The 15,550-nt window shown below is 39.5% G+C and overlaps 1 protein-coding gene across 1 annotated transcript; it reads left to right on the top strand.

The window, feature by feature from the left end:
* Positions 1 to 12,026: 12,026 nt before the first annotated feature.
* LOC129233928 (ATP-dependent DNA helicase PIF1-like) lies at positions 12,027 to 13,004 on the top strand. The gene has a single exon (XM_054867849.1). The coding sequence runs from the start codon at positions 12,027 to 12,029 to the stop codon at positions 13,002 to 13,004; it is 978 nt and encodes a 325-aa protein (XP_054723824.1).
* The last annotated feature ends 2,546 nt before the right edge of the window (positions 13,005 to 15,550 follow it).

The raw sequence follows: 15,550 nt of genomic DNA, 5'->3' as shown, positions 1-15,550 counted from the left end.
TCGACACGAAGATTTCAAAGTGTTTAAATAAACAATTACCAAGGTGCATTTTTTGTTTTTATTATATTTAAAACTCCCACCGACAGAGCTCCCATAGACTAATGGCTAGAGTGTTAGGCTTCCAAGCGAGTGGCCCTGGGTTCGAGTCCCAGCCTGAACGAAAATCTTCAATGTATACTTTTAGTTTCTAATTTGAAATTTCTTCTTCTTTTTTTTTTAATTTTTTTACTTTTGCGAATATTGATTATTTATGTAGGGAGAAAAATTCTGAGTCAGTTTAATTATTCGACCTGTAAATTTCAAAGTGTTTGAATCAATAATTACCAAGGTGCATTTTTTGTTTTTATTATATTTAAGACTTCCATCGACAGAGCTCCGATAGCCTAATGGCTAGACCGTTGGGTTCCAAGCGCGTGGTACTGGGTTCGAGTCCCGGCCGGAACGAAAATCTTCCATGTATATATTTCTCTTCTAATTTGAAGATTCTTTTTTTTTTCAATTTCTTTCTTTTGCAAATATGGATTATTTATGTACGGAAGAAAATTCTGAGTCAGTTTAATCATTCGACCTTTAGATTTCAAGGATTTTAGATCAATAATTACTAAGGTGCATTTTTTGTTTTAATTATAATTAAGACACCGATCAACAGAGATCCGATAGTATATTGGCGAGAGCGTTGGGCTTCCATGAGTGTCGCCCTGGGTTCAAATCCCAGCCGGAAAGGAAATCTTAAATGCAAATATTTTTTTCTAATTTTATAATTCTTTTTTTTTTTTATTTTTCCCTTTTGCGAAGTCAGTCAGTCAGTCTGACAGTCAATCAGTCAAGCACTCAGTCATTCAGTCTCAGTCAGTCAGTCCAGTCACTCAGTCACTCAGTCAGTCAGTTAGTCCTTTAGCCAGTCAGTCAAGCAGTCAGTCATTTAGTCTCAGTCAGTCAGTCATTCAGTCAGTCAGTCAGTCAGGCAGTTAGTCAGTCAGTCAGTCGGTCAGTCCTGTGCAGTCAGTTAGTCACTAAAGCAGTCAGTCAGTCTCAGTCAGTCAGTCAGTCAGTCAGTCCAGTCCAGTCTCAGTCAGTCAGTCAGTCAGTCTCGGTCAGTCAGTCAGTCAGTCATTCAGTCAGTCAGTCAGTCAGGCAGTCAGTCAGTCGGTCAGCCTTATTCAGTCAGTCTGTCAGTCAGTCAGTCAGTCAGCCTTATTCAGTCAGTCTGTCAGTCATCCTTATTCAGTCAGTCTGTCAGTCAGTCAGTCGGTCAGTCCTGTCCAGTCAGTTAGTCAGTCAAGCAGTCAGTCGTTTAGTCAAGCAGTCAGTCAGTCAGTGTCAGTCAGTCATTTAGTCATTCAGTCAGTCAGTGAAATAGCCAGTCAGAGAGTCAAGCAGTCAGTCAGTCAGTCTCAGTCAGTCAGTTAGTCAGTCAGTCAGTCAGTCAGTCAGTCAGTCCAGTCTCACTCAGTCAGGCAGTTAGTCAGTCAGTCTCGATCAGTCAGTGAGTCAGTCAGTCAGTATCAGTCAGTCAGTGAGTCAGTCTGTCAGTCAGGCAGTAAGACTCCGCTCGACAGAACTCCGATAGCCTAATGGCTAGACCGCTGGTCTTCGAAGCGAGTGGCCTGGGTTCGAGTCCCAGCCGGAGCGAATATCTTCAATGTATATATTTCTTTTCTAATTTGAAAATTCTTTTTTTTTTCAATTTCTTTCCTTTGCAATTATTGATTATTTATGTAGGGAAGAAAATTCTGAGTCAGTTTAATTTTTCGACACGAAGATTTCAAAGTGTTTAAATAAACAATTACCAAGGTGCATTTTTTGTTTTTATTATATTTAAAACTCCCACCGACAGAGCTCCCATAGACTAATGGCTAGAGTGTTAGGCTTCCAAGCGAGTGGCCCTGGGTTCGAGTCCCAGCCTGAACGAAAATCTTCAATGTATACTTTTAGTTTCTAATTTGAAATTTCTTCTTCTTTTTTTTTAATTTTTCTCTTTTGCGAATATTGATTATTTATGTAGGGAGAAAAATTCTGAGTCAGTTTAATTATTCGACCTGTAAATTTCAAAGTGTTTGAATCAATAATTACCAAGGTGCATTTTTTGTTTTTATTATATTTAAGACTTCCATCGACAGAGCTCCGATAGCCTAATGGCTAGACCGTTAGGTTCCTAGCGCGTGGTACTGGGTTCGAGTCGCGGCCGGAAAGGAAATCTTAAATGCAAATATTTTTTTCTAATTTTATAATTCTTTTTTTTTTAATTTTTCCCTTTTGCGAAGTTAGTCAGTCAGTCTGACAGTCAATCAGTCAAGCACTCAGTCATTCAGTCTCAGTCAGTCAGTCCAGTCAGTCAGTCACTCAGTCAGTCAGTTAGTCCTTCAGCCAGTCAGTCAAGCAGTCAGTCATTTAGTCTCAGTCAGTCAGTCATTCAGTCAGTCAGTCATTTAGTCTCAGTCAGTCAGTCATTCAGTCAGTCAGTCAGTCAGGCAGTCAGTCAGTCGGTCAGTCGGTCAGTCCTGTGCAGTCAGTTAGTCACTAAAGCAGTCAGTCAGTCTCAGTCAGTCAGTCAGTCAGTCAGTCCAGTCCAGTCTCAGTCAGTCAGTCTCGGTCAGTCAGTCAGTCAGTCATTCAGTCAGTCAGTCAGTCAGGCAGTCAGTCAGTCGGTCAGCCTTATTCAGTCAGTCTGTCAGTCAGTCAGTCAGTCAGCCTTATTCAGTCAGTCTGTCAGTCATCCTTATTCAGTCAGTCTGTCAGTCAGTCAGTCGGTCAGTCCTGTCCAGTCAGTTAGTCAGTCAAGCAGTCAGTCAGGTAGTCAAGCAGTCAGTCAGTCAGTGTCAGTCAGTCATTTAGTCATTCAGTCAGTCAGTGAAATAGCCAGTCAGAGAGTCAAGCAGTCAGTCAGTCAGTCTCAGTCAGTCAGTTAGTCAGTCAGTCAGTCAGTCAGTCAGTCAGTCCAGTCTCAGTCAGTCAGGCAGTTAGTCAGTCAGTCTCGGTCAGTCAGTGAGTCAGTCAGTCAGTATCAGTCAGTCAGTGAGTCAGTCTGTCAGTCAGGCAGTATCAGTCAGGCAGTAAGACTCCGCTCGACAGAACTCCGATAGCCTAATGGCTAGACCGCTGGTCTTCCAAGCGAGTGGCCTGGGTTCGAGTCCCAGCCGGAGCGAATATCTTCAATGTATATATTTCTTTTCTAATTTGAAAATTCTTTTTTTTTTTTCAATTTCTTTCCTTTGCAATTATTGATTATTTATGTAGGGAAGAAAATTCTGAGTCAGTTTAATTTTTCGACACGAAGATTTCAAAGTGTTTAAATAAACAATTACCAAGTTGCATCTTTTGTTTTTATTATATTTAAAACTCCCACCGACAGAGCTCCCATAGACTAATGGCTAGAGTGTTAGGCTTCCAAGTGAGTGGCCTTGGGTTCGAGTCCCAGCCTGAACGAAAATCTTCAATGTATACTTTTAGTTTCTAATTTGAAATTTCTTCTTCTTTTTTTTTAATTTTTCTCTTTTGCGAATATTGATTATTTATGTAGGGAGAAAAATTCTGTCAGTTTAATTATTCGACCTGTAAATTTCAAAGTGTTTGAATCAATAATTACCAAGGTGCATTTTTTGTTTTTATTATATTTAAGACTTCCATCGACAGAGCTCCGATAGCCTAATGGCTAGACCGTTGGGTTCCAAGCGCGTGGTACTGGGTTCGAGTCCCGGCCGGAACGAAAATCTTCCATGTATATTTTTCTCTTCCAATTTGAAGATTCTTTTTTTTTTCAATTTCTTTCTTTTGCAAATATGGATTATTTATGTACGGAAGAAAATTCTGAGTCAGTTTAATCATTCGACCTTTAGATTTCAAAGATTTTAGATCAATAATTACTAAGGTGCATTTTTTGTTTTTATTATAATTAAGACACCGATCAACAGAGATCCGATAGTATATTGGCGAGAGCGTTGGGCTTCCATGAGTGTCGCCCTGGGTTCAAATCCCAGCCGGAAAGGAAATCTTAAATGCAAATATTTTTTTTCTAATTTTATAATTCTTTTTTTTTATTTTTCCCTTTTGCGAAGTCAGTCAGTCAGTCTGACAGTCAATCAGTCAAGCACTCAGTCATTCAGTCTCAGTCAGTCAGTCCAGTCAGTCAGTCACTCAGTCAGTCAGTTAGTCCTTCAGCCAGTCAGTCAAGCAGTCAGTCATTTAGTCTCAGTCAGTCAGTCATTCAGTCAGTCAGTCAGTCAGGCAGTCAGTCAGTCAGCCAGTCGGTCAGTCCTGTGCAGTCAGTTAGTCACTAAAGCAGTCAGTCAGTCTCAGTCAGTCAGTCAGTCAGTCAGTCCAGTCCAGTCTCAGTCAGTCAGTCAGTCAGTCTCGGTCAGTCAGTCAGTCAGTCATTCAGTCAGTCAGTCAGTCAGGCAGTCAGTCAGTCGGTCAGCCTTATTCAGTCAGTCTGTCAGTCAGTCAGTCAGTCAGCCTTATTCAGTCAGTCTGTCAGTCATCCTTATTCAGTCAGTCTGTCAGTCAGTCAGTCGGTCAGTCCTGTCCAGTCAGTTAGTCAGTCAAGCAGTCAGTCAGGTAGTCAAGCAGTCAGTCAGTCAGTGTCAGTCAGTCATTTAGTCATTCAGTCAGTCAGTGAAATAGCCAGTCAGAGAGTCAAGCAGTCAGTCAGTCAGTCTCAGTCAGTCAGTTAGTCAGTCAGTCAGTCAGTCAGTCCAGTCTCAGTCAGTCAGGCAGTTAGTCAGTCAGTCTCGGTCAGTCAGTGAGTCAGTCAGTCAGTGAGTCAGTCTGTCAGTCAGGCAGTATCAGTCAGGCAGTAAGACTCCGCTCGACAGAACTCCGATAGCCTAATGGCTAGACCGCTGGTCTTCCAAGCGAGTGGCCTGGGTTCGAGTCCCAGCCGGAGCGAATATCTTCAATGTATATATTTCTTTTCTAATTTGAAAATTCTTTTTTTTTTCAATTTCTTTCCTTTGCAATTATTGATTATTTATGTAGGGAAGAAAATTCTGAGTCAGTTTAATTTTTCGACACGAAGATTTCAAAGTGTTTAAATAAACAATTACCAAGGTGCATTTTTTGTTTTTATTATATTTAAAACTCCCACCGACAGAGCTCCCATAGACTAACGGCTAGAGTGTTAGGCTTCCAAGCGAGTGGCCCTGGGTTCGAGTCCCAGCCTGAACGAAAATCTTCAATGTATACTTTTAGTTTCTAATTTGAAATTTCTTCTTCTTTTTTTTTTTAATTTTTCTCTTTTGCGAATATTGATTATTTATGTAGGGAGAAAAATTCTGAGTCAGGTTAATTATTCGACCTGTAAATTTCAAAGTGTTTGAATCAATAATTACCAAGGTGCATTTTTTGTTTTTATTATATTTAAGACTTCCATCGACAGAGCTCCGATAGCCTAATGGCTAGACCGTTGGGTTCCTAGCGCGTGGTACTGGGTTCGAGTCCCGGCCGGAATGAAAATCTTCCATGTATATATTTCTCTTCTAATTTGAAGATTCTTTTTTTTTTCAATTTCTTTCTTTTGCAAATATGGATTATTTATGTACGGAAGAAAATTCTCAGTCAGTTTAATCATTCGACCTTTAGATTTCAAAGATTTTAGATCAATAATTACTAAGGTGCATTTTTTGTTTTTATTATAATTAAGACACCGATCAACAGAGATCCGATAGTATATTGGCGAGAGCGTTGGGCTTCCATGAGTGTCGCCCTCGGTTCAAATCCCAGCCGGAAAGGAAATCTTAAATGCAAATATTTTTTTCTAATTTTATAATTCTTTTTTTTTATTTTTCCCTTTTGCGAAGTCAGTCAGTCAGTCTGACAGTCAATCAGTCAAGCACTCAGTCATTCAGTCTCAGTCAGTCAGTCAGTCACTCAGTCAGTCAGTTAGTCCTTCAGCCAGTCAGTCAAGCAGTCAGTCATTTAGTCTCAGTCAGTCAGTCATTCAGTCAGTCAGTCAGTCAGGCAGTCAGTCAGTCAGTCAGTCCTGTGCAGTCAGTTAGTCACTAAAGCAGTCAGTCAGTCTCAGTCAGTCAGTCAGTCAGTCCAGTCCAGTCTCAGTCAGTCAGTCAGTCAGTCTCGGTCAGTCAGTCAGTCAGTCAGTCAGTCAGGCAGTCAGTCAGTCGGTCAGCCTTATTCAGTCAGTCTGTCAGTCAGTCAGTCAGTCAGCCTTATTCAGTCAGTCTGTCAGTCATCCTTATTCAGTCAGTCTGTCAGTCAGTCAGTCGGTCAGTCCTGTCCAGTCAGTTAGTCAGTCAAGCAGTCAGTCAGGTAGTCAAGCAGTCAGTCAGTCAGTGTCAGTCAGTCATTTAGTCATTCAGTCAGTCAGTGAAATAGCCAGTCAGAGAGTCAAGCAGTCAGTCAGTCAGTCTCAGTCAGTCAGTTAGTCAGTCAGTCAGTCAGTCAGTCAGTCAGTCCAGTCTCAGTCAGTCAGGCAGTTAGTCAGTCAGTCTCGGTCAGTCAGTGAGGCAGTCAGTCAGTATCAGTCAGTCAGTGAGTCAGTCTGTCAGTCAGGCAGTATCAGTCAGTCAGTGAGTCAGTCTGTCAGTCAGGCAGTATCAGTCAGGCAGTAAGACTCCGCTCGACAGAACTCCGATACCCTAATGGCTAGACCGCTGGTCTTCCAAGCGAGTGGCCTGGGTTCGAGTCCCAGCCGGAGCGAATATCTTCAATGTATATATTTCTTTTCTAATTTGAAAATTCTTTTTTTTTTCAATTTCTTTCCTTTGCAATTATTGATTATTTATGTAGGGAAGAAAATTCTGAGTCAGTTTAATTTTTCGACACGAAGATTTCAAAGTGTTTGAATCAATAATTACCAAGGTGCATTTTTTGTTTTTATTATATTTAAGACTTCCATCGACAGAGCTCCGATAGCCTAATGGCTAGACCGTTGGGTTCTTAGCGCGTGGTACTGGGTTCGAGTCCCGGCCGGAAAGGAAATCTTAAATGCAAATATTTTTTTCTAATTTTATAATTCTTTTTTTTTTATTTTTCCCTTTTGCGAAGTCAGTCAGTCAGTCTGACAGTCAATCAGTCAAGCACTCAGTCATTCAGTCTCAGTCAGTCAGTCCAGTCAGTCAGTCACTCAGTCAGTCAGTTAGTCCTTCAGCCAGTCAGTCAAGCAGTCAGTCATTTAGTCTCAGTCAGTCAGTCATTCAGTCAGTCAGTCAGTCAGGCAGTCAGTCAGTCAGTCAGTCGGTCAGTCCTGTGCAGTCAGTTAGTCACTAAAGCAGTCAGTCAGTCTCAGTCAGTCAGTCAGTCAGTCAGTCCAGTCCAGTCTCAGTCAGTCAGTCAGTCAGTCTCGGTCAGTCAGTCAGTCAGTCATTCAGTCAGTCAGTCAGGCAGTCAGTCAGTCGGTCAGCCTTATTCAGTCAGTCTGTCAGTCAGTCAGTCAGTCAGCCTTATTCAGTCAGTCTGTCAGTCAGTCAGTCAGTCGGTCAGTCCTGTCCAGTCAGTTAGTCAGTCAAGCAGTCAGTCAGGTAGTCAAGCAGTCAGTCAGTCAGTGTCAGTCAGTCATTTAGTCATTCAGTCAGTCAGTGAAATAGCCAGTCAGAGAGTCAAGCAGTCAGTCAGTCAGTCTCAGTCAGTCAGTTAGTCAGTCAGTCAGTCAGTCAGTCAGTCAGTCCAGTCTCAGTCAGTCAGGCAGTTAGTCAGTCAGTCTCGGTCAGTCAGTGAGTCAGTCAGTCAGTATCAGTCAGTCTGTGAGTCAGTCTGTCAGTCAGGCTGTATCAGTCAGGCAGTAAGACTCCGCTCGACAGAACTCCGATAGCCTAATGGCTAGACCGCTGGTCTTCCAAGCGAGTGGCCTGGGTTCGAGTCCCAGCCGGAGCGAATATCTTCAATGTATATATTTCTTTTCTAATTTGAAAATTCTTTTTTTTTTCAATTTCTTTCCTTTGCAATTATTGATTATTTATGTAGGGAAGAAAATTCTGAGTCAGTTTAATTTTTCGACACGAAGATTTCAAAGTGTTTAAATAAACAATTACCAAGGTGCATTTTTTGTTTTTATTATATTTAAAACTCCCACCGACAGAGCTCCCATAGACTAACGGCTAGAGTGTTAGGCTTCCAAGCGAGTGGCCCTGGGTTCGAGTCCCAGCCTGAACGAAAATCTTCAATGTATACTTTTAGTTTCTAATTTGAAATTTCTTCTTCTTTTTTTTTTTTAATTTTTCTCTTTTGCGAATATTGATTATTTATGTAGGGAGAAAAATTCTGAGTCAGGTTAATTATTCGACCTGTAAATTTCAAAGTGTTTGAATCAATAATTACCAAGGTGCATTTTTTGTTTTTATTATATTTAAGACTTCCATCGACAGAGCTCCGATAGCCTAATGGCTAGACCGTTGGGTTCCTAGCGCGTGGTACTGGGTTCGAGTCCCGGCCGGAAAGGAAATCTTAAATGCAAATATTTTTTTCTAATTTTATAATTCTTTTTTTTTATTTTTCCCTTTTGCGAAGTCAGTCAGTCAGTCTGACAGTCAATCAGTCAAGCACTCAGTCATTCAGTCTCAGTCAGTCAGTCCAGTCAGTCAGTCACTCAGTCAGTCAGTTAGTCCTTCAGCCAGTCAGTCAAGCAGTCAGTCATTTAGTCGCAGTCAGTCAGTCATTCAGTCAGTCAGTCAGTCAGTCAGTCAGGCAGTCAGTCAGTCAGTCAGTCGGTCAGTCCTGTGCAGTCAGTTAGTCACTAAAGCAGTCAGTCAGTCTCAGTCAGTCAGTCAGTCAGTCAGTCCAGTCCAGTCTCAGTCAGTCAGTCAGTCAGTCTCGGTCAGTCAGTCAGTCAGTCATTCAGTCAGTCAGTCAGTCAGGCAGTCAGTCAGTCGGTCAGCCTTATTCAGTCAATCTGTCAGTCAGTCAGTCAGTCAGCCTTATTCAGTCAGTCTGTCAGTCATCCTTATTCAGTCAGTCTGTCAGTCAGTCAGTCCAGTCTCAGTCAGTCAGGCAGTTAGTCAGTCAGTCTCGGTCAGTCAGTGAGTCAGTCAGTCAGTATCAGTCAGTCAGTGAGTCAGTCTGTCAGTCAGGCAGTATCAGTCAGGCAGTAAGACTCCGCTCGACAGAACTCCGATAGCCTAATGGCTAGACCGCTGGTCTTCCAAGCGAGTGGCCTGGGTTCGAGTCCCAGCCGGAGCGAATATCTTCAATGTATATATTTCTTTTCTAATTTGAAAATTCTTTTTTTTTTTCAATTTCTTTCCTTTGCAATTATTGATTATTTATGTAGGGAGTACCAATTATGTACCAAGGTGCATTTTTTGTTTTTATTATATTTAAAACTCCCACCGACAGAGCTCCCATAGACTAATGGCTAGAGTGTTAGGCTTCCAAGCGAGTGGCCCTGGGTTCGAGTCCCAGCCTGAACGAAAATCTTCAATGTATACTTTTAGTTTCTAATTTGAAATTTCTTCTTCTTTTTTTTTTTACATGCTTTTCTTTAACTTCACTCGTTGTACGTAACTTTTTATTTTCTCTTTTTCCTAAAGTTTGGAGTGCTGGAAACATGTTTACATACATGTATATACTGAAAAAAAATTGTTTGTTTGTTTGTTTGTTTGTTTGCTTGTTTGTTTGTTTGTCTGTATGACCGGATTTTTTCAAATCTTGCAACTTTGATTAAACCAACTTCCAGATGTCCTAGGGTACTATTTTTTTTTAAAACACTCGTCATGGATGACAATACAAGGTTCCATCATGAGTTTTGGACCCGGATAACCAGGTCGATGATGACGGACCGGTATACTCGCGGGTTACATGCTCTTCTTTAACTTCACTCGTTGTACGTAAATTTTTAATTTCGCTTTTTCCTTCAGTTTGGAGTACTGGAAACATGTTTACATGCATGTATATGCTGAAAAAAAAATTGTTTGTCTGTTTGTTTGTTTGACCAGATTTTTTCCTATCTTGCAACTTTTTTTAAACCAACTTTCAGATATCTTAGGGTGATAATTTTTTTAAAAAAACATTCATCTTAGATGACAATACAAGGTTCCATCATGATTTTTGGACCTGGACATCCAATTCGATGATGACGGGCAGGTATATTCGAGGGTCAAAAAAAAAAAAAAAACATAATATGTAACTAAAATTAAAAAGTCTTCTTACAGACACTCTAAACCGCCAAAAAAAGTGACTAACAACGAAAAGAGAAACAGCAACACAGCGCAAAAGAAGGTTGGAAAAGGCTCGTGTGAAATATACAGCTAAGATGCTTAATAATAATGAAGATGTTCAACCCAAGTGACAGAACGGGAACGTTTTTGACCACGTCGTTTAAAAGAAACCGCCTGCAGAACGTAAAGTTTGCTTAGCAGCAAACAGGTTGAAAAATTCACAATCTCGCTCAATCGAGATTTCTGAAGAACGCAAAGCTCGCCAAGAATCAGATTGTCAAAGTAATTCTCAACGTGAAGCAAATGAATCCGATCAAAAACATAAAGCTCGCTTTGTGATTGAGCAAGCTATACGTCGAGCTACTAATCCTTTCAAACGACGGACCATTGAAAATAACCCCTGTTTTGCCTTATCTTTGATGAATTGAGTTTCAGCATCAGATGAGTTCATTCGTAACGGTGGAAGAATTTGCCTCTTGAAACGCCGACCCAAAGAGAGTTATGTGAATAACTATAATAAGTCACTTCTTTTGATATGGAAGGGAAACATGGATATTCAACCATGTGGCTCCAATGAATCTATAGCATATTACGTCGCTAAGTACATATCCAAGTCCGAACCCACACAGTTAAATTCCAGCATTGCACAGGCGATTCAACAAATCCGCCGAGATGAGACAAATATTTCTCGCAAACTTTTCAAAATATGTATGCGTCTAATGAGTGAGCGACAAGTTTCGGCATGCGAGTGTGTTTTTAGACTCTGCCATTTAAATTTACGAGACAGTTCAAGACAATGTGTTTTCCTCAACACCAGAAAACCCGAGCAAAGATACAGAGTATTAAAATTCAACGAAGCGGGAGATAACACCGGACTGTGCTCAAACATCTTTGATAGATACGAAAAAAGACCTCTGGAGCATCAAAATTTCAACTTTGCGAACATGACCTTGATGGAATTCGCCATGAAATTTAAACCATATTACGCGAAACCACAAAGCAAAGAATTTGTTGAGGAGAGTATTGACATTGACGTTTATAATGATAATGTTCCCCATAAGAGAAAAAAAAAAGAATTGATTACTTTGATGGACAATTGTAAAATAGAAATAAGAAATGTAACTGCTGTTGTAAGAGTTCCATACTTCGTTGCCTCCACTGATCCGGAGAATTTTTACTATAGTCTTCTTCTGCAATACATGCCCTACCGCTCGGAGCAAGAACTACTTGAAGGATTTAATTCTTCAAAAGAAGCCTTTCTTGCTCGAGAAGAGGCTTTAAAAAGAAACAGCGAGCAAATGGAAGAATATCGAGAACGAGATAGACAACTGGAGAATGCCTTTAACCAAGCTCACGCATTCGAAATACTCGATGCAGAACCGCTTGAATTGCAGGAAGACGTTGACGAAGAAGTTTTGGAACAACAAATAATGGACGACATTCAATTTCAAAATGCAGTCCAAGCAATGAACTTGCGTCAAAAAGACATATTCAAGTACATTACATCAAGTATTCAAGACCAATTGGGTGGCAGCCAACACCGAGAAAGACTTTTCATCACTGGCCAAGCTGGCACTGGAAAAACATTTCTTTTCAATCTACTGAAAAATCAAGTCAACCGATGTTACGCCAAGCCAGTAGTCAAAGTATGTGCTTTAACAGGTGTAGCTGCACGATTGGTTGGAGGATCCACATTACACAACTCGTTGAAATTACCAGTTCAAAAAGATGGTCGTATTGTGGAAATGCCTTTACTAACTGGAATATTTCTCCAAACTATGGACAGACATTGAATTCTTCTTCATTGATGAAATATCCATGGTACCGTACGAGATGCTATGCATGATTGACTCGCGTTTGAGGCAATTAAAGAACACTGACAATTTTTTTGGAGGCCTTAACATTCTAGTATTTGGTGATCTAATGCAGCTTCCACCTGTGAGAGGAAGACAAATATTCCAACAGCCCGAGCACATGATTCCTGCTACTGACTTATGGAAACTTTTTTCTTTGGTAGAATTGGTGGACAATATGAGACAGCAAGGAGACATGTTGTTCGTTGACCTCTTAAATGCTCTTAGAATTGGTGAACTCTCGGCACAGCATATGGCTGTTTTACTTGAGAGAGAAAGTTCTGATATGGATGGAGAGTTTTCCATTGAAAGAGCCTTAAGAATCTACCCAACTAACAAGCAGGTAGATGAACATAACAATCGAGTTCTTCAGTATTTCAGGAGCAAAAATACTAGTATCTACAAAATTCGTGCCCAAGATCAACTAATCGATGCAACAAAAAAACTCAACGAAAATACAAGTATCGATAGCATCATTTCAAAAGACATTAACAAGACCGGAGGTTTACCGCGAGAATTAGCAATTTTCGTAGGAGCTAAGGTTATGTTAAGAGCCAATATTGACGTCACCAAAGGTCTTGTTAATGGAGCTATAGGATTTGTAAAAGAGATTGTTTGGCCATATTTTCGCAGAGCTCAAGTGTATGCCGAGGACATACCATCTGTTCTCATCAATTTCGGTAAAGACGGCATACACAAAATCGAGCCGAAATCCATTCAATTTCCAGCTTTATACAGTTATGGAACTGCCGAAAGGCGAATGTTGCCGTTGATTTTGTCGTGGGCTTCAACTGTACATAAAATGCAGGGAAGTACTGTGGACTATGCAGTTGTCTATCTTGGAAATAAACTATTTGCTGAAGGACAAGCGTACGTAAACTTGAGCAGAGTAAGATCTCTTGCTGGACTCCGGATAGAAGAGCTCGACTGCACAAAATTAACTGGCAAGAAGCCTTGCAATAATGATGCTCTTGTGGAAATGGAGAGAATGCGGAGGTACAGTGAAAATGATGAAAGAATACGAAATAGTACTGTCAAAAATGCTTGAATTTTCAATGTGGACTAGACCTACTGGGCAAACCACAATTAAAAAAAAAAAAAAAAAAACGTTTCTGACTATTTACCTCTCAAATGGTTTGGAAAAAGTAGCATTTTGCATGTGTCTAGTGATGTGATATACTAGAAATATTGGTATTTTGTAATTAAAACTAAAAAGTAGAAAATAAAAATAATAAAAAAAATTTTAAAAACATGCTTTTCTTTTTTTCATTCAAAAAAATGAACTAAAAAGTGGAAAATAATTTTCTTTTATCACAAAAAATTTATCCTATATAACACATAAGTTAACATCAGACCTATTGTATTACGATACATTGAAATTATCATTTAAATTTCTGACTCAAAAGAAAAGCGTGGGCGCCTTATCATAAAGTTATCGAAAATATTTTTGATTATCTTATAAGGATAATTAATAAGTACATGCGAACATTAAAATTCAATTTTCAATCGACTACTATTTATTGTTCATATTACTAAACTTACGTGTCAATAACCACTGTACCTTGCAATAAGGTTCTCTTTACAAGTGGAAACATTTTTTTAAAATCAGACATTAAAAATTAGTAAAAAATTTACACTTATGATACTTCAGAGCCGTAATATAATAAAAATTAATTTAGTAATTTATTATAATGCTGGTGTGTGTATTTATAACACTCTTAATATTTTTATTGTAGTTTTATATGAATCTTGATCCATCTTAATGATTTAATCTTCAATTCAATGTTTATGTTTTAATTTTTAATGTGATTTTTTTTTATAATTCTATTCTAATTTTCTTAAGTCTAATATAATAAATTAATGCATACCAATTTATTTCTTTAAATTTAATTCATCTGGTAATAATTGCTTTTCCATGTGTATGATGTTAAATTTTTAATTTTCATTAGTATAAAACGGGTTATACGGCGCCCACGCTTTTCTTTTTAGTCAGAAATTTAAATGATAATTTCAATGTATCGTAATACAATAGGTCTGATGTTAACTTATGTGTTATATAGGATAAATTTTTTGTGATAAAAGAAAATTATTTTCCACTTTTTAGTTCATTTTTTTGAATGAAAAAAAGAAAAGCATGTTTTTAAAAATTTTTTTATTATTTTTATTTAATTTTTCTCTTTTGCGAATATTGATTATTTATGTAGGGAGAAAAATTCTGAGTCAGTTTAATTATTCGACCTGTAAATTTCAAAGTGTTTGAATCAATAATTACCAAGGTGCATTTTTTGTTTTTATTATATTTAAGACTTCCATCGACAGAGCTCCGATAGCCTAATGGCTAGACCGTTGGGTTCCTAGCGCGTGGTACTGGGTTCGAGTCCCGGCCGGAAAGGAAATCTTAAATGCAAATACTTTTTTCTAATTTTATAATTCTTTTTTTTTATTTTTCCCTTTTGCGAAGTCAGTCAGTCAGTCTGACAGTCAATCAGTCAAGCACTCAGTCATTCAGTCTCAGTCAGTCAGTCCAGTCAGTCAGTCACTCAGTCAGTCAGTTAGTCCTTCAGCCAGTCAGTCAAGCAGTCAGTCATTTAGTCTCAGTCAGTCAGTCATTCAGTCAGTCAGTCAGTCAGGCAGTCAGTCAGTCAGTCAGTCGGTCAGTCCTGTGCAGTCAGTTAGTCACTAAAGCAGTCAGTCAGTCTCAGTCAGTCAGTCAGTCAGTCAGTCCAGTCCAGTCTCAGTCAGTCAGTCAGTCAGTCTCGGTCAGTCAGTCAGTCAGTCATTCAGTCAGTCAGTCAGTCAGGCAGTCAGTCAGTCGGTCAGCCTTATTCAGTCAGTCTGTCAGTCAGTCAGTCAGTCAGCCTTATTCAGTCAGTCTGTCAGTCATCCTTATTCAGTCAGTCTGTCAGTCAGTCAGTCGGTCAGTCCTGTCCAGTCAGTTAGTCAGTCAAGCAGTCAGTCAGGTAGTCAAGCAGTCAGTCAGTCAGTGTCAGTCAGTCATTTAGTCATTCAGTCAGTCAGTGAAATAGCCAGTCAGAGAGTCAAGCAGTCAGTCAGTCAGTCTCAGTCAGTCCAGTCTCAGTCAGTCAGGCAGTTAGTCAGTCAGTCTCGGTCAGTCAGTGAGTCTGTCAGTCAGTATCAGTCAGTCAGTGAGTCAGTCTGTCAGTCAGGCAGTATCAGTCAGGCAGTAAGACTCCGCTCGACAGAACTCCGATAGCCTAATGGCTAGACCGCTGGTCTTCCAAGCGAGTGGCCTGGGTTCGAGTCCCAGCCGGAGCGAATATCTTCAATGTATATATTTCTTTTCTAATTTGAAAATTCTTTTTTTTTTTTCAATTTCTTTCCTTTGCAATTATTGATTATTTATGTAGGGAAGAAAATTCTGAGTCAGTTTAATTTTTCGACACGAAGATTTCAAAGTGTTTAAATAAACAATTACCAAGGTGCATTTTTTGTTTTTATTATATTTAAAACTCCCACCGACAGAGCTCCCATAGACTAATGGCTAGAGTGTTAGGCTTCCAAGCGAGTGGCCCTGGGTTCGAGTCCCAGCCTGAACGAAAATCTTCAATGTATACTTTTAGTTTCTAATTTGAA

The sequence above is a fragment of the Uloborus diversus genome, unplaced genomic scaffold (assembly GCF_026930045.1).
Source record: "Uloborus diversus isolate 005 unplaced genomic scaffold, Udiv.v.3.1 scaffold_81, whole genome shotgun sequence".
Taxonomy (NCBI): domain Eukaryota; kingdom Metazoa; phylum Arthropoda; class Arachnida; order Araneae; family Uloboridae; genus Uloborus; species Uloborus diversus.
The sequence above is the reverse complement of the archived record's forward strand: the minus strand, read 5'-3'. Positions and strand labels throughout refer to the sequence as shown.